This window comes from Oryctolagus cuniculus, chromosome 4 (genome assembly GCF_964237555.1).
Source record: "Oryctolagus cuniculus chromosome 4, mOryCun1.1, whole genome shotgun sequence".
In the NCBI taxonomy this organism is placed as follows: Eukaryota; Metazoa; Chordata; class Mammalia; order Lagomorpha; family Leporidae; genus Oryctolagus; species Oryctolagus cuniculus.
The window spans coordinates 18,138,711-18,164,362 of record NC_091435.1 but is presented as its reverse complement, the minus strand read 5'-3'; the positions used below and the strand labels follow the sequence as shown (position 1 = coordinate 18,164,362).

Sequence of the window (25,652 nt, the reverse complement as noted above, 5' to 3'; positions counted from 1 at the left end):
TTCTCACATGCATAGCAGAGAGACAAGCACGTGCACCATCAGCTGCTGCCACCAAGGGTGTATATACGTAGGATGGCAGAATTTGAAGAGACCCAAACCCAGGTGCTCCGATGCAGTTGTAGGAACGTCCCAAGTGACCTTCTAACCACTAGGTGGAACACCTGGTCCAAAACTAATCCGAAGTTTAAGCCATACATCATCTACTCAAAAACATACAGTTCCTACAACAAAATAGATAATCCGAGCCTGTGTCTCATTTTCTTTTTCTGTTTTCCTAGAGATTTTAAAGGGCCTTTAAAAAACATGGAAAAATACAAGTGTTCATTTTGGATACAGATTAGAACTATTATGTAGTTTCTCCAAGTTTTTACTATTAGGTTTGTTTTCCCCAATATCTGACTATAAACAATGGTAATTAATTTTGGATGTAGCTTTTAGGTGGTTGTCCAGATATATGTATAGGACTAGGTCACACAAAGGCACAGTTTCAAGGAAAAACATTCACATGAAGTTCTTAGACTGGAATTCAAATTCTTGTTCTCTGTGAATAACTTACTCTTACTCTAGAATTTGAAAATTATAATAATATAAAATAATAAAAGTAAGTAAAATAATTACACTAATATAGAATATTTAAAATAGCCTTTTTGAATTTTAAATGCTCTTTGAAACCAGTAACTTCTATTTCTTGGGATTCAGTCTTTAACTTTTATAAGGTGTATTTTCCTTTAAAAAAGATATTTATTTATTTATTTTGCTATTTATTTGAAAGTCAGAGTGACACAGGGTAAGAGAGACAAAGAGAAAGAGAGAGAGGAAGAGAGAGAGTGAGAGAACACATGCTATCTTCCATCTGCTGATTCACTTCCGAAATGGTCACAACTGGCAAGATGAGACCAGGCCAACCCCTGAGCCAGGAACTTCCTCTGAATCTTCCACATGGATGGAGGAGCCCAAGCACTTGAGCATCATATGCTGGGAGGCCAGGAGCATTAGCAGGAAGCTGGATCATAAGCAGATCGGCCAGGACTTTAAAAGGCCATTGTATAAGTGACAGCTGAACTTGCTTCTCCACAATGCTGGCCCCAAACATGAAATTTTTCACTGTATGTTTTATTAACCAAATTAACATTTGCTATGTTTCATTTATTTAAATATCTAAATAGGTAATACAATATGATGTACTTTGCCATACATGAGAGACATAACCATTACTGTGAAATAAACAATAAATAATGTTGATTTATATTCCTTAAGTATTTAAAGGGTAAAAGCTTATGGTAAATACTTCACAAACTCTTCCTTATTTAACAGTCACAGGTATTCTTGGAAGAAGAAATTATTACTGTGTTCATTCTGCGTATGAAAAACAGTGGTGTTTTAGTATGGCAAGTCTTTAAAGTGTCTATGTGCAAAGAGTGATGTGAATTAGAAAAACATAGTCCTTATAAAAAGAAAGACCTGCAACTTACAGAACAAGGATTTTCCTGATAAAAGATCAGTGAAAGTAAAAGTTATCTCCAAGAGCAGTAGATCCTTTTTACAGAGTGCTTATTATCAGTTCAGTGATTAAAAAGTGTCAAAGAGTCAGTACAAGTGATGCTGTTTGTGGCCAAATCGTGGATTCTTTTTTTTATTTTTTATTTAGTAAATATAAATTTTCAAAGTACAATTAATGGATTACAATGGCTTCCCCCCCATAATTTCCCTCCCACTCACACCCCTCCCATCTCCCACTCCCTCTCCCATTCCATTCACATCAATATTCATTTTCAATTATCTTTATATACAGAAGATCAACTTGGTATATACTAAGTAAAGATTTCAACTGTTTGCACCCACACAGAAACACAAAGTGTAAAATACTGTTTCAGTACTAGTTATAGCATTACTTCACATCGGACAACACACTAAGGACAGATCCCACATGAGAAGTAAGTACACAGTGACTCCTGTTGCTGACTTAACAATTTGACACTCTTGTTTATGGCATCAGTAATCTCCCTAGGCTCTAGTCATGAGTTGCCAAGGCTATGGAAGCCTTTTGGGTTAGCCGACTTCGATCTTATTCTGACAAGGTCATAGTCAAAGTGGAAGTTCTCTCCTCCCTTCAGAGAAAGGTACCTCCTTCTTTGATGGCCCGTTCTTTCCACTGGGATCTCACTCACAGAGATCTTCCATTTAGGTCTTCTTCTTCTTCTTGTTCTTCTTTTTTTTTTTTTTACAGGGTGTCTTGGCTTTCCATGCCTAAAATACTCTCATGGGCTCTTCAGCCATATCCGAAAGCCTTAAGGGCTGATTCTGAGGCCAGAGTGCTATTTAGGACATCTGCCATTCTATGAGTCTACTGTGTATCCCACTTCCCATGATGGATCGTTCTCTCCCTTTTTGATTCTATCAGCTAGTATTTGCAGACACTAGTCTTGTTTGTGTGATCCCTTTGACTGTTAGACCTATCAGTGTGATCAATTGTGAACAGAAATTGATCACTGGGACTAGTGAGATGGCATTGGTACATGCCACCTTGATGAGATTGTATTGGAATACCCTGGCATGATTCTAACTCCACCATTTGGGGCAAGTCAGCTTGAGCATGTCCCAAATTGTCCATCTCCTCCCTCTCTTATTCCCACTGTTATATTTAACAGGGATCACTTTTCAGTTAAAATTTAAACACCTAAGAATAATTGTGTGTTAATCACAGAGTTCAACCAATAGTACTAGAACAAAACAAAGAGAAAATTCTAAAATGGATAAAGTATTACATTGTACATCAACAGTCAGGACAAGAGCTGATCAAGTCACTATTTCAAATCGTGGATTCTACCCCATTTAATAAATGAGCAGGAAGCCACAGAAAATTATTTATCATGGAATTAACACTATTAGACTTGAAATTAAAAAAATTAGTAACTTATACATAGCTTAATACATTTTAAAATTTCTTTTGCCTTTTTAAAGATTTAATTATTTATTTGAAAGGCAGAATGAAAGAGAGAGACAGAAAAAGAGAGATATATAGATCTTCTATCCACTGGTTCACTCCTCAAAAGTCTACAGAAACCAGGGCTGCCAGGCTACAGTCAGGAGCCAGGAACACCATCCAGATCTTCCACTTGGGTGGCAGGAACCCAAGTCCTTGAGCCATCATCTGCTGCCTCTTAGGCACATCATTAGTAATCTGAATCTGAAACGCAGAGTAACCAAGGCTTAAGCCAGGCATTCAGATGTTTGTGGACATCTCAACCAGTCACTTAACCTGCTGAGTCATAATACCCTTGTGTTACTATTGGTTGATAAAGAGTAGATATTTTAAGTACATATTATATTCTAGAAATATTATAATTTTCTTAATGAGATCATATCATTTGATTCCCCAAAAGGTGATAATGTTGATACAGGATCATATTATAGCTTAGGATAATGAATCACAGAAAGTATTTTTTTAAAATATCCAAGAAAATATATTTAATAAATGATGGGGCTAGAATGTGAAATTGTCAGGCTTGAAAACTTGTCCACTGATGTTAGAAACCCCTGGAAGTTGGCACCAGCATTGTGTTGTAGTGGATTAGCTCTCCTTTAGTAATGTCGCATCCCATCTTAGCTGCAGTTCAAGTCCTCGCTGTTCCACTTGTTATCCTGCTCCCAGCTAAGGGTCCTGGAAAGGTAGCTGAAGATGGACCAAGTGCTTTGGCACCTGCTACCTGTGTGGGAGATCCAGATGGAGCTCTGGGCTCCTGGCTTTGATCTGGTACAATCCTGGACTTTGTGGCCATTTAGGGAATGAACCAGCATGTGGAAAATCTCTTTCTTTCTCTCCCTCAATAAAACAATATTAATAAACAGAAATTACTTGAAGTCAGAATATCCTGTGACATATTTCTGGGTTATGGTAGCATATGTCTAGCATCACTAAGTATTTTGTAGACAAATTGTATTCTTGATAGATAAAACAGTTAGCTACATTCAGTGGAGTATTATTTCTCATTTACTTGAAATCATAAGGTATCATCAGTAGGCAGAAAAAAAAAATCCTCAAAACTTAATCCAAATTTAAAATTGAATCATTTTACTACTGGAACATTGAAAACTCAGATCATTTATATTCTTAATTGGTATGTGGATTTTCCAAAGTTTAGGTGCTGAAATTTGGTCCCAATGTTTACTTTTGTTTACACTCCCTTTTATCATTTTACTTACCATCCAAATGCCACAACTTGTGGTGGCCTTCTCTTATCTACCCTGTCTGCAGACACTGAAAAACTTTCACATTGCAATATGCTCTTCTCTAGGTTTGTTTAAGCAAGTGATTTTTGTGGTACTGCACACCTGCAAGTTAATGATCATCTGGAGAAACTCTCAAGACTGAAACTTTTTTTTTCGTCATGATCTGTGTAACCTATTTCTCTTTCTCTCCTCCAGGTTGTACACACTAAGCTTAAAATGTAACTGTAAATTTAGCTAAAGGAAAGTGTAGTGTGCTTTATGTTTTATCCCTGGTGTCTTGTGCAGAAATAGTAAACCACAGTACAGAATAGCACTAGGGGGACCCTGGAGAATGTGAACACATGAATCTAAAATTCAGGAGTCATGGTCAAGACCATGGAAACCAACATGTGAATGAGAAGCAATTTCCAGGCTTTCAACTTGTCACAGCTATGCCCAAAAATCATGTTCTGAGAACTACTTTGGTGACCAGGAATCACAGAAGACTAACCTCTTAGTGATTGTTAGACAAGACATTTGGAATGATTAGTGAGAGTTTTCCTTGTTTTGTTTGACATTTTTCATTGTTTCTGTATCACTATCAACCCTGGCACAAATCAATAGTAACAATACAATCACAAAAATCCTGCATCACTGTTACCAATACGGCTACTGGGAAAACAGCAGTGGTAGCAATGACATCATCATTAGTACCAGCACTGCTACCACCACCACATATCATCTCCACCAACAGCATAACATTCACAGCCACTTTTAGCAGGAACAACCATAAAAACTACCCAACAAAAAGTATTTGGTGAAAATATAAAGGCTTCTTTTCTTCCCTTCCCCTTATAATCTCTAATGTGAAGAACTTGGTCTTTGTTTCACTAAGCCATTAAAAATCAAGTAACATAATAAGACACAAGGAGAGCCATTGGAAAACTTTTAGTGGTGGATTAAATGGAACTGCTTTCCATTACTACTTGCTTAATTTTAATAGAAAAACTACAAAGTCTACTCTGTGTGAGGCTTACAGATTTCAACAGCAGCCACACACACACATACACACACACACACTCAGCCTAACTTTTAAGCACAGGAATAAACATTATGCACATCCACATAGTTCAGAGGACAATGTAGGGATGTGATTTATGTACAATAATAAAAGCCCTCAGGCTCTGTTTCAGCAAACAGTGACATAAATGAGAGTTCCTAGCATACCGAGGACCATGATTTGGACGGCCATTAATTATTTATTCAATTTTCAGAATAGCTTTAGAGCTCTTCAGCTTGTTTTTTTCTTTTCGCTCTATGAATTTTTGTACTTCAAGTATAGGAAGCAATTAATCCAGTCCATATAAGAAATCATATTTGTGGAAATATATCCATTGATAGTATTTCTTTCTTACCTCTTTAATGTTCACAAAATCACTGGCCAGGATATCAACTTCACTTCTGATATTAGCAATTTGTGCCTTTGCTCCTTTACCTTGGATGACTTGGTTGTAGTTTTATAATGTTATTAAGCTTTTCACAGGACCAGGATGTGGTTTAATTGATTTTCTTTTTTTTTTTTAATTATTTTTTTCTTTCTTTCTTTTTTTTTTTTTTTAACAGGCAGAGTGGACAGTGAGAGAGAGAGAGAGACAGAGAGAAAGGTCTTCCTTTGCCCTTGGTTCACCCTCCAATGGCCGCCGCGGCTGATGCGCAGCGGCCAGCGCACTGCGCTGATCTGATGGCAGGAGCCAGGTGCTTCTCCTGGTCTCCCATGGGGTGCAGGGCCCAAGCACTTGGGCCATCCTCCACTGCACTCCCTGGCCACAGCAGAGAGCTGGCCTGGAAGAGGGGCAACCGGGACAGAATCCGGCGCCCCGACCAGGACTAGAACCCGGTGTGCCGGTGCCGCAAGGCGGAGGATTAGCCTAGTGAGCCGCGGCGCCGACCGGTTTAATTGATTTTCATTATTGATTTTCCTGCTTCCAATTTTATTGATTTTTTTCTTTAAGTTTTATTATTTCATCTTTCTGCTATATTTAGGCTTAAATTGTAATTCTCTAATTTGCTAAAATTAAAAGCTTAGCTTTTTGACTAGATATTTCTCCTTTTCTAGTATATATGTTCAGTGCTATAAATTATCTCCCAAGCCATTTTATCAACACATCATATAAATTTAAATTAAGTATATTTTTACTTAATTAATTGAAAAATATGTAATTTTACTTGTCTTTTTTTTTAGACAGATAGAGTTAGACAGTGAGAGAGAGAGACAGAGAGGAAGGTCCTCCTTATGTTAGTTCACCACCCAAATGGCTGCCATGGCCAGAGCTAAACCATTCTTTAGCCAGGAGCCAGTTGTCTCTTCCTGGTCTCCCATGTGGGTGCAGAGGCCCAAGCCCCTGGGCCATCCTCCACTGCCTTCCCTGGACACAGCAGATAGCTGGACTGGAAGAGGAACAACCGGGACGTAGAACCCGGTGCCCATATGGGATGCCGGCGCTGCAGGCGGAGGATTAACCAAGTGAGCCCTGTGCTGGTCCCTACTTGTCTGTTTTTACCCTTGTTATCTGTAAGTACATTGCTGAACATAGCGTTTTCCAGTTTTCTTCTGTTTTCTGATTCATTAAGCCCAGAATGTTGTTTCTGTTAGTTAAAGCTCCCTGCAAGCTTGAGAAGAATTTCCTTTTGTTGGATGGAGTAATTTACAAATGTCAATTAGATCAACATGGTTAATATTGATGTTTAATTCAACTACAAATTTGATGCTTTTATACTTGCTTGATCATAGCAATTCATACCATAGAAATACAGGACTCTTTTCTTCAGCCTGAACGTTTGTGTTTTCTTCCTTCAGGTTCCTATGTTGAAACTCAGTCTCCACCGTGCCAGTATTTGGAGGTGGCTTCTTAAGGAGATGATTAGGTCATAAGGAGAGATCCCTCGTGAGTGAAATTATTGCCCTTAGAAAAGTAACTCCATAGAAGAATTTTACTCTCATACAGAAATCAACAAAAAACAAATGCTGACAAGGTTGTGGGAAAAAGGTTCTCTAGTCCACTGCTAGTGGAAATATAAACTAGTGCAGTCACTGTGGAAGACCGTATGGAGACACCTTAGAAATCTGAATACAGACCTACCATATGATCCAGCCATCTCAGGCCTGGAAATTTACCCAAAGGAAAAGAAATCAGCATATGAAAGAGTTATCTAAACCCCCTTGTTTATTGCAGATCAATTCACAATAGTTAAAAAGTTGATGTCCATCAATTGATGCCTGCATAAAGAAATTATATATAATTATACAAACACACACACACACACACACACACACACACTATGGAATACTACACGGCAGATAAAAATGAAATCCTTTCTTTTGCAACAAAATGGATGCAATTTGAAACCATTATACCTAGTGAAAATAGCCAGTCCCAAAAAGATGAATATCATGTTTTCCATAATCTTGGGTAACTAATAGAGTACCTAAAATGTAATTTATTAGAGTGAAATGAACATTTTGAGATTTGATTATTGTTTACAGCCCTTGTCTCTACTGTTGAGGTTCAGTGTTTTTTTCTTATTAATATTTGTTGAACACTTTACATAGTATAAGGTTAATTTTATGAGTATAATGTAAACTTAAAGCACATCTTTGGAAAAATTAAGATGATAATAGGAGATGTAGGAGAAAGAAGGGTTGGAGTGTGGGCAGGAGGGGGGGTAAGATAAGAAGTATCACTATGTTCTTAAATCTGTATATGTGAAATACATGAAATTTCTATACCTTAAATAAAATTTACAGATGGATAGATCAATGGAACAAAATAGAAACACCAGAAATCAATCCAAACATCTACAGCCAAATTATACTTGATCAAGGATCTAAAACCAATCCCTGGAGTAAGGAAAGTCTAAATAAATGATGCTGGGAAAACTGGATTTCCAAGTGCAGAAGCATAAAGCAAGACCCCTACCTTACACCTTACACAAAAATCCACTCAACATGGATTACAGATCTAAATCTATGACCCGACACCATCAAATTATTAGAGAACATTGGAGAAACTCTGCAAGATATAGGCACAGACAAAGACTTTGAAAAGACCCCGGAGGCACAGGCAATCAAAGCCAAAATCAACTATTGGGATTGCATCAAATTGAGAAGTTTCTGTATTGCAAAAGAAACAGTCAGGAAAGTGAAGAGGCAACCGACAGAATGGGAAAAATATTTGCAAACTATGTAACAGATAAAGGATTAATAACCAGAATCTACAAAGAGATCAAGAAACTCCACAACAACAAAACAAACAACCCACTTAAGAGATGGGCCAAGGACCTCAGTAGACATTTTTCAAAAGAGGAAATCCAAATGGCCAACGGACACATGAAAAAATGTTCAGGATCACTAACCATCAGGAAAATGCAAATCAAAACCACAATGAGGTTTCACCTCACCCTGGTTAGAATAGCTCACATACAGAAATCCACCAACAACAGAAGCTGGTGAGGATGTGGGGGAAAAGGGACACTAATGCACTGTTGGTGGGAATGCAAACAGGTAAAGCCACGATGGAAGTCAGTCTGGAAATTCCTCAGAAACCTGAATATAACCCTACCATATATACAACCCAGCCATCCCACTCCTTGGAATTTACCCAAAGGAAATGAAATTGGCAAACAAACAAGCTGTCTGCACCTTAATGTTTATTGCAGCTCAATTCACAATAGCTAAGACCTGGAATCAATGTAAATACCCATCAACAGTAGACTGGATAAAGAAATTATGGGACATGTACTCCATAGAACATCATACAACAGTAAAAAAAATGATGAAATCCGATCATTTGCAACAAAATGGAGGAATCTGGAAAACATCATGCTGAGTGAAATAAGCCAGTCCAAAAGGGACAAATATCATATGTTCTCCCTGATCTGTGACAACTCACCGAGCATCAAAAAGGAAACCTGTTGAAGTGAAATGGACACTATGAGAAACAATGACTTGATGAGCCCTTGTCCTGAATGTTTATGAACTACTTAATACTTTATCCCTTTTAGTGTTTTTTTTGTTCTAGTTAATACTATTGGTTGAACTCTTTAATTAACACACAATTATTCTTAGGTGTTTAAACTGAAAAGTGATCCCTGTTAAATATAAGAGAACAAGAGAGAGAGGAGATGTACAGTTCGGCACATGCTCAATCTAACTTGCCCCAAATGGTAGAGTTAAAAAATTCATTTGCCCTTCCACCCTCCACCATTGGACCAATCAAAGAAGAGCTGTCCATTTTTTCCTACTAAAATTTATTTTATTTATTTGAAAGGCAGATTTGCAGAGAGAGAAGGAGGGAGAGAGAGAGAAAGAAAGAGAAAGATGAAGAGAGAGAGAGACAGAGATATCTTCCATCCACTGGTGGTTAACTCCACAAATGGCTACCTTAAATAAAATTTACAGATGGATACAGGCCAGAGCTGGTCTTGGCTGATCCACATGAGTATCTGGGCTGTCTTCTATTGCTTTTCCAGGTGCATTATCAGAGAGCTGGATCACAAGTGAAATGAAAACCAGTGGTCACATGAAATTCCAGTTTAACCTGCTAGGCCATGACGCTGATCCCCAGATGTCCAGTTCTGAAACTGGATGCTTGGGTCCTTATCAGATACTGAACCTGTCAGAACCTTGATCTTGGGATTCCCAGCTTCCAGATCTTGGAGAAACAAATTTGTTTTCATTTCCTCCACCTAGTTTAGGATATTTTTACAATAGCAAACTGGACATAATAAGAAAATCTCCAACTATTACAGTAGATGTGCCTATTGGTCCTTGTAGATTTTCAGTTTTTGCATTTTGTTGTTAGGTAAAAACATGTTAAGGATTATTTATCTTCAAAAATGAATCTTTATCATTATTTAATATCTTTAGATTAACAATGTTCTATGCTTTGAAGTCTACCCTTTCTTAAAACAGTTGTTTCAATATTTTTTTACATTATTGTTAGCATGGTATGTCTGTCTCTTTAATTCTAACCCATGTGAGTATTTATAGTAAATTTATTTAAGGTAAAGTACAACTGGATCTTATTTTTTTCTGCTCTGAAAAGACGATTTTAATTAGCTTATTTAAAAAATTCACCTTTTGACTGTTGTCAATTTATTGCTCTTAATCACTTTCTTTCCTTCCCCACTTTTCTGTCTCATGTAATTTTAATTGTGTATTATATATTATTCCATTTTATTTCTTCTCTTGGAATATAAATAATAATCAATTTTTAAAAATTAAAGTTGCCATAGAATTTATTATGTACAGTGTTACCTATTTTAAGTCCACTTTCAAATAATGCAATAAAGTTTTGCATACAATGCACGTAAATTCTAAAGAGTCTAATTCCCTCTTCCACATTTTATGTCATTATTGTCATCTTTTACTTGTCAGTATACCATAATCATGAAATGCATTGTTCTTATTATAAGCAACTATTTTCTACCATTATGTCACAAAAATAGAACACATTTATCACCCACATTTGTTTATCCTCTGACACTTTGTCTTTATGTATATTTGAGTATCTAACTTACATAGTTTTCATTACCTGCAATTAATTTTTTCAGCAGTTCTTTAGGGAGATGAGCTATGAATTCTCCTTTTTTTCCTGCTAAATTCTCCATTTCTACTTTATTCCTGATGTATATTTTGGTGGACAAAGATGAGTAGGTTGATTAGGTTGATAGCTTATTCCTTTAAGTTCAATAAATACTTCACTCTCTTCTTGCATTTTTTTAATGAGAAATCTAGAATAGTTATTATTCTTGATTTCTCTGACTTCATTTTTTTTAAAAGTGGAAAGCAAAATATCAAGGTTTATTAGGGTAGGCACATCCGGAAGAATGGATGGGCACCTCTCCAGACAGAACCTGAGAGAGTGCCCAGTCACTCAGACTGGGGGAGAGCGAGGTTACATGGTTGAGTGGAGAGAATACACCTGGGCAGGCCAGGTGGGCAGCTCAGCAGAGAGGCAGAGGGCTGAGTGCGCCATCCGGTTGAGGCCAGGTTGGGGTGATTTAAGGGGATGGGTCTTGCTTTCCTGCTTCTTCTCTTCCTGGAACAAAGGACTTTTTGGATGTAAATATGGAAAATTCCTTTCTGAGATTTCCCCCTGAAGTTATCAGACAGGGGGAAGCCTGGCTGGCATCACCCCACCTTAGAGGAACCTTAGAGGAAGCATGGTTAGCTGGTAGAAGGGGCAAGGTGTTTGAAGTGCAAACACTGGGGTGCACCTGGGAGGTTATCCGAGTGACTTTGAGATGTGGATGCTGGACCTATATGTCAACTCCTTAGGCCTTTGTCACACACACATAAGCTCTTTTCTGACTTCCTACCTAACATACTCATAATTCTTTTTGGGATAAAGAATGGAGTTCCATCTTCTGTAGCTTCTTCAAAGCTGACATGTGGGCGTCAAGAAGGATATGGGTATTTCTTCTTGTTATCTGTCCTATGGTGTGTGACAGTGGACTTGGAAAGACTTGTCCTGTTTGGTCCAAAGGGCTGCTCAGGTCGTCCAATGGAATGGGCTGGAAGCCTTGTCTGACGACCATTTGGAGTTTGGCAGCTTTTATTCTGATAGAGACGAAACAAATGAAGCATTAAAAACACAGGGTCCAATGAGAAGCAGCAAGATTACAGAAGAAGTTATTGGGCCAAGGAGAGGAAATATCCAGGATTTCCATGACCAGATGTCAGGCCAGAAATCCGAGCCCTGCTTGGCCTGGTCCTGGAGCTGTTTGGCTTTGTCCAGAAAAGTACGAATTTGGGATTGTACCTGTCCAGTCTGATTGACCCAGAAACAACATTCTTCCTGGAACATGGCACAGATGCCTCCCTGAGCAGCAGTTAGCATGTCCAATGCTCGTCAGTTTTGGAGAAAAACTGCAGCCAAAGAATTGATCTGATTTTGGAGAGTGAAGAGAAAGGCTGCTATTTGGGTGTTAAGACCAGCCAGTTCAGAGGAGAGGCTAGTATACATATTGTTTGCTGATACTGCCCCTGTTGGGCCTGTATCAAATCCTGCCACTCCAGTCACTGTGCTAATCCCTACCAGGATAGGGATCAGAGGGGGGATTTCTTGGAGAGGTTGGCCATGCTTCCCCAGATGAGCCCTGTGTCTCCAGGTAAATCCAGCAGGAGCGGCCATAGGAACTGTTGGCCAATAAATTAACTGCAGCCTGGAGTGGCCTAATAAAGGGGGAGGCATCAGTTAGAAGTACAGGTGGGAAGCATGCCAGTAGAAAGAAAAAAAGGAAGGCATTGGGAGGGCATCTTTACTTATCTGGACTCCTTTTAAAGAGTAGCACAAATCTTCCAAATGCCATGTTGACCAGGTTTCTTTAGGTTTAGGATCCTGCTGCACAAGGTTTCATCTTTTCTCGGCTTTCTGAAATTTGAATATGTTGTGTCTACATGTAGATTTTAAATTTCTCCACTGAAATTCTCTGAGCTTTCTGTGTTAATAGTTAGCATTTTTTATTAATTTTAGAAATTTCTTGGCTAAATTAATTTCAAATACTTCTTCTGTTCCATTCTTTTCTCTTCCTTTTGATATTCCAGTTATGTAATTATACTATAGTTCCTACATGTTCTTTCCTGTAATTATGAGGATTATTTTTAATTTTTCTCTTTGCATTTAATTTTGGAAAGCTCACATTGTTATATGTTCAATATACTAATTCTTTTTTCATCTGAGAGCTACTGATGATCTCATCAAATATATTTTTCTTTCCTATTGCAGAATTTTTTATTCTGCGCTTCATCTTAGTGATTATTTAGTGTTTTCATCCTTTGGCTTATATTACCCATCTGGTTCTTCCAATTTTTTCTGTTAGAGTTCACAATGTGTTACTCACAGCACTTTATATTGTTGTTTGATAATTTCAACATCTGTGTCTGCTTCTGATGTTTGCATTATGTCTTCTGGCTTTTTAGCATATTTTGTTTTTGTTGAAATATGGACATGCTGTACTGGATAATAGGAACTGGACAACAGTTTATTTTAATCTGGCATTGGGTTTTGTTTAATGTTTGCCAGAGGTTTAGGGTCAGAATACTCAAATTCCTCAAGTGTCTTTAATTTTGCATCTATTGTTATCTTCGAGATTTGCCAAGAATTCTTCCTTAGATAAAGTCTTGTAATGTATTACTTTTTTATAAAGTTTTTTTAGATTTTATTTATTTATCTGAGTGGTAGAGTTACAAATAAAGGGAGAGGGAGAGACGGGTCTTCCATCCACTGTTCTCTCCCCAAATCAATACAACAGCCTGAGCTGGGTCAATCAGAAGCCAGGAGCCTGTAACCAGTAGTCTCTTCTGGGTCTCTAATGTGGGTGCAGGGGCTCAAGCACTGTGGCCATCTTCTATTGATTTCCCAGGCCATAGCAGAGAGCTGAATCAGAAGAGAGGCTGCCGGGTCTCAAACCAGCACCCATATAGGATGCTGGTACCATAGGTAGAGCCTTAGCCTACTAAACTGCAGCACCGCCCCCCCCCCCCCCACAGCACTTTTATCTGCAACCCACTATTATGAAACTGGAACCCTGTTGGCACTGAGGTAAGATGTGGATAAGGATAATTTTTCTATCATCTTATTTTTAAATCTCAATATTTCAGTGGGTCCTTTTTTAGTCTTGATTCCTCTACTAGTTCAGATAGGAAGGCAAGAGGTGACAGGAGTTTGGCAAATACCCTCTTCGTAAGTTGCATAGATTCTGGTAAAATTCTTTTGCATAGAAAGTAGAACTTGAGTGAAAAGATTTATAACTGTATTTTATAATGGCCCTTCCTCTTTCCCTTCCGGTTATAAATGCAGTATTTTTTCACCTTAAGAATTTGGTGGTGGGGTGGAGGGAGGCAGCATTTTTGCACAACAGGTTAAGCTGACACTTGGTATCCCTAATCTGAGGATCAGTTTGATTCCTAGCTGCTCTGCTTCTCATCTAGTTTCTTGCTAATGATCCTGGGAAAGCAGTGGAGGATGGTACAAGTGCTTGGGCCCCGGAACCCATGTGGAAGACCTGGAGGAATCTCCTGGCTCCTTGCTTTGGATGGGCCCAGCTCCGGCCATTGCTGCATTTTGGAGAGTGAAGCAGTGGATGGAAGATATTTCTCTCTCTCTCTCTCTCTCTCTCTCTCTCTCTCTCTCCCTTCATTGATCTGTCTACCAAATAAAAAATAAAACAATTTTTAAGAAACTGCTAAAGTTCTTGGAAGTTGAGTCCATTAAAGTATGGTGCCCTCCTATCCCAAGACTGCTTTGCAGGTGTTTCTCAATCCCAAGGTAGTCACCAGGAAATCTCTGTAATTTGTGAAAATTACTATTTATATTCCCACCAGTTTATAGTCTCGGCAGCTTCTGTCCCAGATTAGGAGAGCTCAGGCATGACAGTGGGATTACCTCTCTATTCCAGTTTTAGGATCATGGTTTGCCCTATAATCTTATGATTCAGATTTAGTCTGGGAAAAGTCATTAGTTTTCAGTGTGTTCAGCATTTTATTATTGAAAGGATGGAGACAATATGCAAACACTTTACACATTAGAGCTAACATGGGAAGTATTCTCTTTTTAATATTACAAGTTTTGCTGATAAATGTGATAAAGATAAAAAGATATTACATGCTTTAAATATATTTTCATTATAGCAGTTTAAGTACAACTTGACATTAATTTTAACATTGATTAGATCTGACCCTAATGTTAAATCTTCAAGATAGTTTGGTGAACAGACTAAAGTATATTGACACTGATTGCATTAGCATTCATTATATGTATATGAGCTATCCTGAAATTGCTCAAAAGAATAAAATGAATGCTATACAAATTTTAGTATAAATAGAATTCTTACATACATGTAAAAATCTTATTATAAATATTTTCTTAAGGTTTTTAATTTTAGCAAATGACATACTCTTCACTCCCCATATGGCTGTAAGGGTTGTGATTGAACCATCTTGAACCCAGGAGCCAGGACCTCCATACAGGGTTCCCATTTGGCTGGCAGGGGCTCAACTGTTAGGGTTATCTTTCAATGTTTCCCATGAGCATTAGCAGGTGGCTGGATTGGAAAAAGTGCAGTGGGGACTCCAACAGGAGCTCTCATGTGGGATGTTGGCATTGCGTACAGTTGCTTAACTCCCTGAGCCACCATGTCAGCTCGTGAATATATTTTAATGAAGAAATTAGGAAATGATCTAATATCTATATGTAAAAATATCTATATCACAAGTGAACTAAGCCATTGAATGTGGCCAGTACAGTCAATAAACTCTTTTGTTTACATGAAGATTTATTGGTATACAATGATTCTACTTATGTACATTCTTTATTGTCTTTGACTGCTTTCAAGGGAAAAATAACAGAATTCAGTTTCAACAGACACAGTAATAGATTATGAGGCTAGAATATTTATTTTTCTCCTTTGCAAAAACAATGTACATATTCCTGTTGACTTAACTCAATATATCAGAATTTAAGATTTAATGGTAATAATCCTGATTAATTAGTAAGTACAATTTAATGGAGAAGCACCTGCAACTCACAAAAATATATTTATTTTGTCAAGGAATGTGTGGTTATATTTGGTTTTTATTAGTTATTTTACATTTTTACTGACAGGAAATACTAACATATTTTGTCTAATATTAGTGATGTATTAAAATCTTTTTATCATTGCACATAAATAGCTAATCATGAAAAGATACCAAAAGTAAAGTAGTAATGTGAACTATTTAAAGATAAAAATCAATAAAATAAAAAATTTAAACAATGAAGTATTAAGCATATAAAATAAAACATATTTCTATGTCAGAAAAGTTGGATAATAACTTTGGTTTCATCTATTAAAGATCTTTTCTTCCTTGTAATTAGTAGTTGGGAAAGATTTTATTAGTGAATTAATTTTTATTTATTTCCAAAACAAGGCTTGTAAATAAATAAATAAATTGAAAGGGAACCCTGTGAATATTGCTTTCAACATAAAGTTAAAAAGTTAAGTGTGACTCAAATGCTGTGCTCATGGGTGATTTAGTGTTGCCCTGTCTTGCAAAAGTTGCATTTGACATTGAAAACCTGTATCTGCCAAGAAGTTTGAACTTTCTTTTAAGTTAATGGAAAATATATTAGCTGAAGTAGGGAAGTAGTTTATAGGCAGGGTATGGTCAAGTCATAAACACTCTACAGAAACAAAATGATCTTCAATGTGGTCTTGTCCTAAACTACACTCAAACAAACCAAAGGACTCAACAAAGTAAAAATCTCAAGGTTGATAGTCTCAAATAGAATTCTCAGTTATACCAGATAATGACAGTTTTCAAAAAAATATTCAGGAGATTTCATTCATTGTAACTGTTTGATGCCTTTCTTAAAAAGTTTTCACATCTGATATATATTCTGTTCGATTACAAGGAAAGACACAAATTTTCCTTCGATTTCTCTAATCTAAAAGAACATGAACATTCAAAACAGTCACCAACGAAGGGGGCTTTATTGCAAATATTACAAATTGTTGACATCTAGTTTTGTTCTCCAATTATCTTCCTCTACTTACAGCATTGCTTGGTTATAGAATTGGAGAAGTGCAACCATTTCCTTCTTCTTTTTTTAAAAATTCTAACTTCACGCATTCCATATGTACCAATTTAACATAGTGATCTTTCTCACCCTACCTTCCCTTCTGCCTTCACTCCCCCCATTCTTCCTGCTCTCTTTTCTATTCCCACTTTTGTTTTTTACAAAGATAAATTTTCAGTATGCTTTATACTTTTAAGATGAACCCTAGAGCAAATAGTATGAGGAGAAAAAACAGAACAGTGTTCCTCACCACTAGACACAGGACTGTAAACAATCCCCGAATCTTAAAATGTCAATTCCACTCCTATAATTACATTTCAGATACTCTATTAGCTACCACAGATCAGGGAAAACATATGGTGTTTGACGTTTGCATACTGGTTAATTTCACTAAGTATGATGGTTAACAGTTGCAACCATTTTGTTGCAAAAGACAGGATTTCATTTTTGTGTAATGCTGAGGTATATTCCATAATGCTTAAAGGCCATAATTTTTTCATCCAGTCAATATTTGATGGACACTTGGGTTAATTCCATATCTTAGCTATTGTGAATTTAGCTGAAATGAACATGGGGTTACAGATAGCAGTTTCATATGCTAATTTCATACCCCTTGGTTAAATTGCCAGGTGTGGGATTGCTGGCTCCTATGGTAAATCTATTTTCAGCTTTCTGACTATATCTCTATACAGTCTGTCTTCTACAATGGCTGCACCCATTTTCATTCCCACCAACAATGGATTAGGGTGCCTTTTTCCCCACATCCTAACTAGCTTTATTTTTTTGCTGATTCCTATATGAGAGCCATTCGAACTGGGGTGAGGTAAAACCTCATTGTGGTTTTGACTTGCATTCCCCTGATGGATACTGATTCTTAGTATTTTTCATATGTCTATTGGCCATTTGAATTTTTTCTTTTGAAAAGTACCTGTTCAAGCCTTTGGCCACTTCTTAAATGGATTGCTTGATTTGCTGTTGTTGAGGTTCTTGAGCTCCTTATAGATTCTGGATATTAATCTTTTATTAGTTTCATAGTTTGCAAATATTTTCTACCATTCTGTAGGTTGCCCTTGATTTGGTGAGTGTTTCTTTTTCAGTGCAGAAGCTTCTCAGCTTCAGTGTAGTCCCATTTATCAATTTTTGCTTTGATTGCCTATGCTTTTGTGCTATTTTCTAAACAGTCTTTGCCTATTTCAGTGCCTTGTAGGGTTTCCCCACCATTTTCTTGTCATTTGATTGTACTGTATCATAGATTTATGTCTTTGATCCACTTTGTGTTGATTTTTATTTAAGGTGTAAGGTAGGGGTCTTGTTTCATACTTCCATACATGGAAACCAAATTTTCCCACCACCATTTGTTGAGGAGGCATTCCTTGCTCCAAGGTTTGATTTTAGCTCCTTTGTCAAAGATAAGTGAGTTGTAGACACGTGTATTGATTTCAGGAGTTTCTGTTGTGCTCCATTTGTCTACACATCTATTTTTGTGCCAGTACTAGGCTACTTTGAGTACAACTGCTTTGTAATATGTCTTGGAATCATATTGTGATGCCTCATGAGCTAATTTTTGAGTTAAACACAATTTGTATTTTTTGAGACCGACACATCCTTTCACCCAGCCTCCTGTGGCCTGAACACGAGTGTCTCTCAGCCATAGACAAGCCCCCTGTAGTATAAGCCAGTATAGAATTTGTTGAAATCAAAGTTCTTTTTTTTTTAACTTCACATCTTGACATAAAAACCTGTCATTTGTCCTCATTCTTTCATTATTTTTCTCTTGCTTCTATCAGAATACTTAACGCCATTTTGGAGTTGCTGTATTTTAATCAACTAGGAGAAGGGTAACTTTGGTAAAGAGTGTTTTCCATAGCCATTTCAAGCACATCATAGCATCCACTACCCAGTGCAAGCAACCACTGTGCTATGCACTTTGTGACAATACTGTATGTAATAGCAGGAATCTTTACAACTGAGATAATAGAAATTGTAACTCAAACAAGTTTAAGCAACACAACAGATTTGCTTTCTTACATGCAAGGAGAGTTCAAAGACTCTTACTGGTTTTAGAGGGTTGCTTTGCTAACTCATCAAATATTCTCTTTCACAATTAACCTCTTCATTCTGTGGTTGGCTTCCTACCAGGAGACAAAATGACTGTAGAGCTTTTATACTCTTTGTCACCTTAAAACAGTACAATGCAAGAGAATTGCTATTCTATTGCCCCCAATTTCACCTGAAGGGCTTTGATAAAATCTGATGGTTACTGGTTGGTGTTACCACAGTTAGCTCAGGTCTGACACTCATGTTCCACCACAAAAAACAGGCTTTAGGAAGGGAGTGTGAACACATGAATTAAAGACTGAAGTGTACTTAGCAAATGTGGAAATGTGATGGTTAACTTTATGTGTCAAACAGGCTGGGCCATTGCATGCCCAGATAGTTGGCTTAGATTCTTTTTGAGCATTGCTGTAAGGGTATTTCTAGGTAAGATTAGCATCTGAATGGATATACTGAATAAAACAGATCAACTTTCTCCCTGCAGATGAATATAATACTCTAAGTTATAGCCGTAAATAGAAGAAACTATTGCACCTGGGACATTCGTCCTCTACTGACATGGGCTTATACCATTGGTCCTCCTGATTTTCAGGACTTCAGGCTGGGACTGGGACTAGAACTTACACTATCAGATATCTTAGTTTTCATGCCTTCTGATTCAGATTACAACCACACTACTGGCTTTCCCAGCAATACAGCCTGCAGGTTACAGATCATGGGACTTCTCAGTTTTCATGATTATCTGATTACATGTGCACATATGTTGGATACATCTTTTTTGCATGCATACATACACACATGCTTACATGTGTTCTACTTGCTCTGTTTCTCTGGATAACCTGATAAGTATGATAAATAATGAAAATGTTCATGACACTTTGAATCACTGAATAACATTCATTACCCATAAACTAATGGTAAGTCATAATTTTATTTTAGTGCTTACAATGTCTCTAAATTACCAAATAATTAATCAATCAGTTGCATCATCTTCTGGAAGATAACGTGTTTTTTACCCTTTATTATAAAGAACACATCACAGAAAAATCCATACTACCCACAAATATATCTAAACGTCTTCTTCAGGAAGTAGAATACACACAATAAAAATGTTGCAATTTGATAATATTTGATTATTTAAAACAGTGATTATAGGGATCATCTACTTGTGTAAAGAAACAAATTCCTCAATCTATTAAGGAAGAGACCAATAATCCATTTTTTCTGCCTTATGAGCAGCTTTGCCTGAATGCAAACACTGAATGAATAGAAAGCATAATGATCTCTCTCTCTCTCTCTCTCTCTCTCTCTCTCACACACACACACACACACACACAAACACAATCAACATCCAATAATAGAGACAAATATTCCTTCCATGCTGGTAATGTGGGGTTAGAATCAATTAAAATGTTCTGACAATACTGGATCTCACTTGCCAATAATGGCTTTTTCAGTTTAACCTTAAGCAAATGTCTTGTAAATTTATACACACACACACACACATACACACACACACATGAGATTCAAAGTCAATGCCATTGTTATGAAGATAACGGTTCAAACAGCTAATACAGGAGAAATAGGGTAGAGAATGTGAAAATTCACAAGAGAAAAACTCCCAGGTCCAAGTTCTGTGAAATGACAACAATCCAGCATTGGGAAGTGATAGCAGTACCAGAAAAAAAAAAAAAAAAACAGCAGAAATGATTAGAGATCCAAGATAAAAATATGATTATACTCAAAGGAATTAAGAAAGTAATTGCGAAAGAGTCAGTATTGTCAAATGTTCAAGAGAACAAGTTAGATAAGAACTGGATTGACAGACAATGGGTTCTTGGTAGTTAATTAAGGCTGATTTAGAGGAACAGTTGGGATGGAAGCCAAATTGGAACACATGGAGATCTCAGTGGGAAGAGAGAAGATAGAACCATGAGCACAGATTGTAGAAGAGACTTAAATGCAGAGGGGCCTGGATGGAAAACACAGAACAGAGGCTGTGGGTTTTCATTGTAAATATGGGGGTAATAATCTCTATGGATTAACGAAATGAAGCTACCAACAGTCTGAAGATGTACAAGGGGATGTTGGGTGGGATGAGCTCCCAGAAGTCAGAAGGATCTACAATTCTAGTATAAGCATGTCAATAAAAATATTTTCTTTATTGAAGTTGACTATACCATGTCCTATTATCAGTTTTTTACAAAATTCTTAACCCTGAGAATTGTTTAAAGAAAAGTAAGTAAGAATTTCTTATAATTAAAATGTTTAAATAAAGTAGCATAAAAGAAAATGCATAATTTGTATTAAAAAGCAATAGAGATGCAAGACAATCTTTTCCTGCACGTTGACTCCTAAGGGAAAGTTATTAAGAAGGTAAACTCTTCAAAGAATTTCTTAGGGTAGGAACAATAGTGAAGTCTTTGGCCCTCCTCACCTTTTATGACTAAAAGATTTCTTCATGGAAAGAAAATTTTACTGTCTACATCCAAATTTTACAACCTCATCCAAATATTTGTTGTCAAAGTGTATCATTGAGAACACATATAATTTAATTCAATCCATAAAAGAACTAATGATATAAAACTGGAGAAAAGTTGTAATTTTTACTAGCAGGCAATGGATAGACTTTTAGTAAAGAAAAATATGTATGTATATATACATATATCTTACTGGGAAGAGCAAGAAACTGTAGATATTGAAATAGTGGTTCCATAACAAAACACTTAAGCCAAGCATTTGTTCGAAGCATAATTAGAAAAGCAAAGGAGAAGACAGGCCAATTCTTTTTAGCCTTTGGAGAACAGTGAAAATGGGTGCATCATTTTATTTATGTATCCATTATTTCACATACACTTAATTTGCTTCTAATTTTTTGAAACTATGTCTATCAAGATTCAAACAGGAGACAGAAACTACAGAGTAATTTGAGTAGAAGGAATTTTATACAAAATTATTTACATGGAGATATAAGTAATGAGGGACTAAGTATCTAGAAGCAAATAGAACTCTAAACCATACAGTAATTGCAGAAATATGGAGCAGCCATCACACCTGGAATGAAAATATAATATCTAAGGAAGAGGAGATAACTATCTCTGAGTATAACGTCTTTTAACAGTAGCATGTATTCATGCCTCACAGGATGTTAAAGAAATTTGGGAAGGCCCTGATCCACTCAACAATTATCCACCCTCTGAAATTCTGAGGGAAGCTGGAGTTTACTGCAGCATCCTCTAACTTTGTTCTTCTTCAAAACTTTTGACTATTCGAAGTCTTTTATTTTCCATAGACATTTTTAGAACTGAGTTGTGAATAAAAAGAAAGAATGCTGTGATTTTCTATGAGATCTATAGATTAATTTAGGGAGCATTACCATTTTAGCCCCATTGAGTCTTCTGACCCATGAACACTATTATTTTAACATTCAGAAGTAATTTATATTTTAATAATAGAACATGGAATTATAACTGGAGAGCAGAGGACAGATTTTATCAATTGTGGCAATAAAAATGTAGTGGAAAGGCTGGTAAAGTTCTTCAAAAGCAAATGAATAAAGAGATTGAAGAAGAAGTATAAAAATGCCAATGCCATTACAATATTCCCTCTTTCATTTGAAGGAAAGGATTCCATCCAAACCCACAGTGGGCACCTGCAGCCATAGATGGTACCAAACCATATATAAATTATGACTTTTAAATATATACTTACCTATGAAAAACTCACCTTATAAAATAGGCACAGTGAGAGAGTAACAGCAACTAATAATAAAGTAGAACAAGAATATACTGTAACAAAACTTATGGGAATACAGTATTTCTTTCTCAAAACATTGTATTGTGCTGTACACACACTGCTGCCTAGAGTGATATGAGGTGATACAATGCCTATATGATGAGATGCGATGAGATGAATTATGTAGGCATTGTGATACAGCATTAGTCGCCCACATAGATATTAACTGAACACAAGCACTGCAGTGCCCTGATAGTCAATCTAACAACCAAGAAGAATTAGAACTGTTGGGACTGGTGCTGTGTCTCAGTGGGTTAATGCCCTGGCCTGAAGCACTGGCATCCCATATGGGTGCCAGTTCTAGTCCCAGCTGCTTCTCTTCCCTTCCAGCTCTCTGTGATGGCCTGGGAAAGCAGTAGAAGATGGCCCAAGACCTTGAGCCCCTGCACCCACGTGGGAGACCCGGAGGAAGCTGCTGACTCCTGGCTTTGGATCAGCGCAGCTCTGGCCGTTACAGCCATCTGGGGAGTGAACCAGCGGATGGAAGACCTCTCTCTCTGTCTCTACCTCTCTCTGTAACTCTGTCTTTTAAATAAATAAAATAAATATTTAAAAAAAGATTATAGGAAAATTTTTATAGGATATCATTATAGGAAAATTTAAAAAATCAACACTAATAAAATTAATCTGAGAGACAACAAATACTTAAAATACCAACTGTCGGTAATTTTCAACCACTTATGTTAAAATCAAAGATAAAAGTTAATTGAGACTGAAGCAATTACAGAATGAAAAAACACAGAACACAAAATATATGAAATAAGAAGAGAAGCATATTTTATTTGGTTTTTAAGCATTCATTTTGGGGGCCAGTGTCGTGGCTCACTAGGTTAATCCTCTGTCTATGGCGCAGGCATCCCATAAGGGCGCTGGTTCTAGTCCCGGTTGCTCCTCTTCAAGTCCAGCTTTCTGCTATCGCCTGGGAGGGCAGTGGAGGATGGCCCAAGTGCTTGGGCCCCTGCACCAGCATGGGAGACTAGGAAGAAGTCCCTGGCTCCTGGCTTCGGATCGGCACAGCTCTGGCCATTGCGGCCAATTGGACAGTGAACCAATGGAAGGAAGACCTTTGTCTCTGTCTCTGTCTCTCTCTCTCTCACTGTCTATAACTCTATCTTTAAAAAAAAAAAAAAAAGTGATCCCTGTTAGGAATTTGGAAAACATTATGCTGAGTGAAATAAGCCAATCCCAAAGGGACAAATACCACTTGTTCTCCTTCATAGGTAACAACTAACTGAGCACCAAAAAGGAAACCTGTTAAAGTGAAATGAACACTATGAGAAATGGTGACTTGATCAGCCCTCACCCTGACTGTTGATGAGCAGCTTAGTATGTTATCCCTCTTAGTATTTTTTTTTGTTTGTTCTACTTAATACTTTTGGTTGAATACTGTAATCAATACACAATTCTTCCTAAGTGCTGAAACTTAACTGAAAAGTGATCGCTGTTAAATATAAGAGTGGGAATAAGAGAGGGAAGAGATGTGCAATTCGGGACATGCTCAAGCTGACTTGCCTCAAACAGTGGAGTTAGAAACATACCAGGGGATTCCAATTCAATCCCATCGAGGTGGCATGTACCAATGCCATCTCACTAGTCCCAGTGATCAATTTCTGTTCACAATTGACCATAATGATAGGACTAAGAACCAAAGGGATCACATAAACAAGACTAGTGTCTGCAAATACTAGCTGATAGAATCAAAAAGGGAGAGAATGGTCCAACATGGGAAGTGAGATACACAGCAGACCCATAGAATGGCAAATGTCCTAACAGCACTCTGGCCTCAGAATCAGCCCTTAAGGCATGCGGATCCAGCTGAAATGCCCATGAGAGTATTTCAGGCATGGAAAGCCAAGACACTCTTGGGGGAAAAAAAAAAAAAAACCCTAAATGAAAGATCTCCATGAGTGAGATCCCAGTGGAAAGAACAGGTCATCAAAGAAGGAGGTACCTTTCTCTGAAGGGAGGAGAGAACTTCCACTTTGAATATGACCTTGTCTAAACAAGATAAGAGTCAGTGAACTCAGGGGGCTTCCATAGCCTTGGCAGCTCATGACAAGAGCCTAGGGTGATTACTGATGCCATAAACAAGAGTGTCAATTTGTTAAGTCAACAACAGGAGTCACTGTGCACTTACTCCTCATGTAGGCTCTCTGTCCTTAGTGTGCTGTACATTGTGATTTCATGCTATAACTAGTACTCAAACAGTATTTTTCACTTTGTGTTTCTATGTGGGTGCGAACTGTTAAAATCTTTACTTAATGTATGCTAAACTGATCTTCTGTATATAAAGAGAATCGAAAATGAATCTTGATGTGAATGGAAGGGGAGAGGGAGTGGATAAGGGGAGGGTTGCAGGTTGGAGGGACGTTATGGGGGGAAGCCATTGTAATCCATATTCTGTACTTTGGAAATTTATATTCATTAAATAAAAGTTAAAAAAAGTATTCATTTTGAAAGGCAAATTTGCAGAGTGAGAAATAGGGAGAGAGAGGGATTTCATCTGCTTGTTCACTCCCCAAATGGCCACAAACACCAGAGCTAGGGTGTTCTGATGTCAGGGTTGTGGAGATTCTTACAGGTCTCCCACACGGGTGCAGGGCCCAAGCACTTGGGCCATCTCCCACTGCTTTCCCAGGCACATTATCTGCTCGATAGGTAGTGGAGCAGCTGGGAATAGAACTGGAGCCCAGATGGGATTGCTGACATCATAGAAAGCAGCTTTTATACTCTGGGCCACAATGCTGGCCCCAACAAGCATATTATTCCTGGCAGTTCAATAATGAATGACAAATTTCAGAAAAAATTATGAAAACAGGATATGACAACCTTATTAACATAAGACATTCTCAATAACTTAGGAGCGTTTCCACTTAAGGAAGTCTAATGACATCTCAGAAAGCCATGAGAACATCATCCAAATAAAAAGCAGGTCCCAAGACCAAGTTGGGAACCAGAAAAGCCTGGTGCTTT

At 37.4% G+C, this 25,652-nt stretch overlaps 1 protein-coding gene across 1 annotated transcript in view; it reads right to left on the bottom strand.

Annotated features, from left to right (window-relative positions):
• Nucleotides 1-11,598: 11,598 nt before the first annotated feature.
• The window catches only part of LOC127482841 (large ribosomal subunit protein eL32-like), a 62,683-nt gene continuing 48,629 nt past the window's right edge, over nucleotides 11,599-25,652 (bottom strand). The window contains exon 2 of the mRNA XM_051818453.2: nucleotides 11,599-11,830. Coding sequence (XP_051674413.2) covers nucleotides 11,599-11,830 — 232 coding nt within the window. The remainder of the gene's footprint in view (nucleotides 11,831-25,652) is intronic.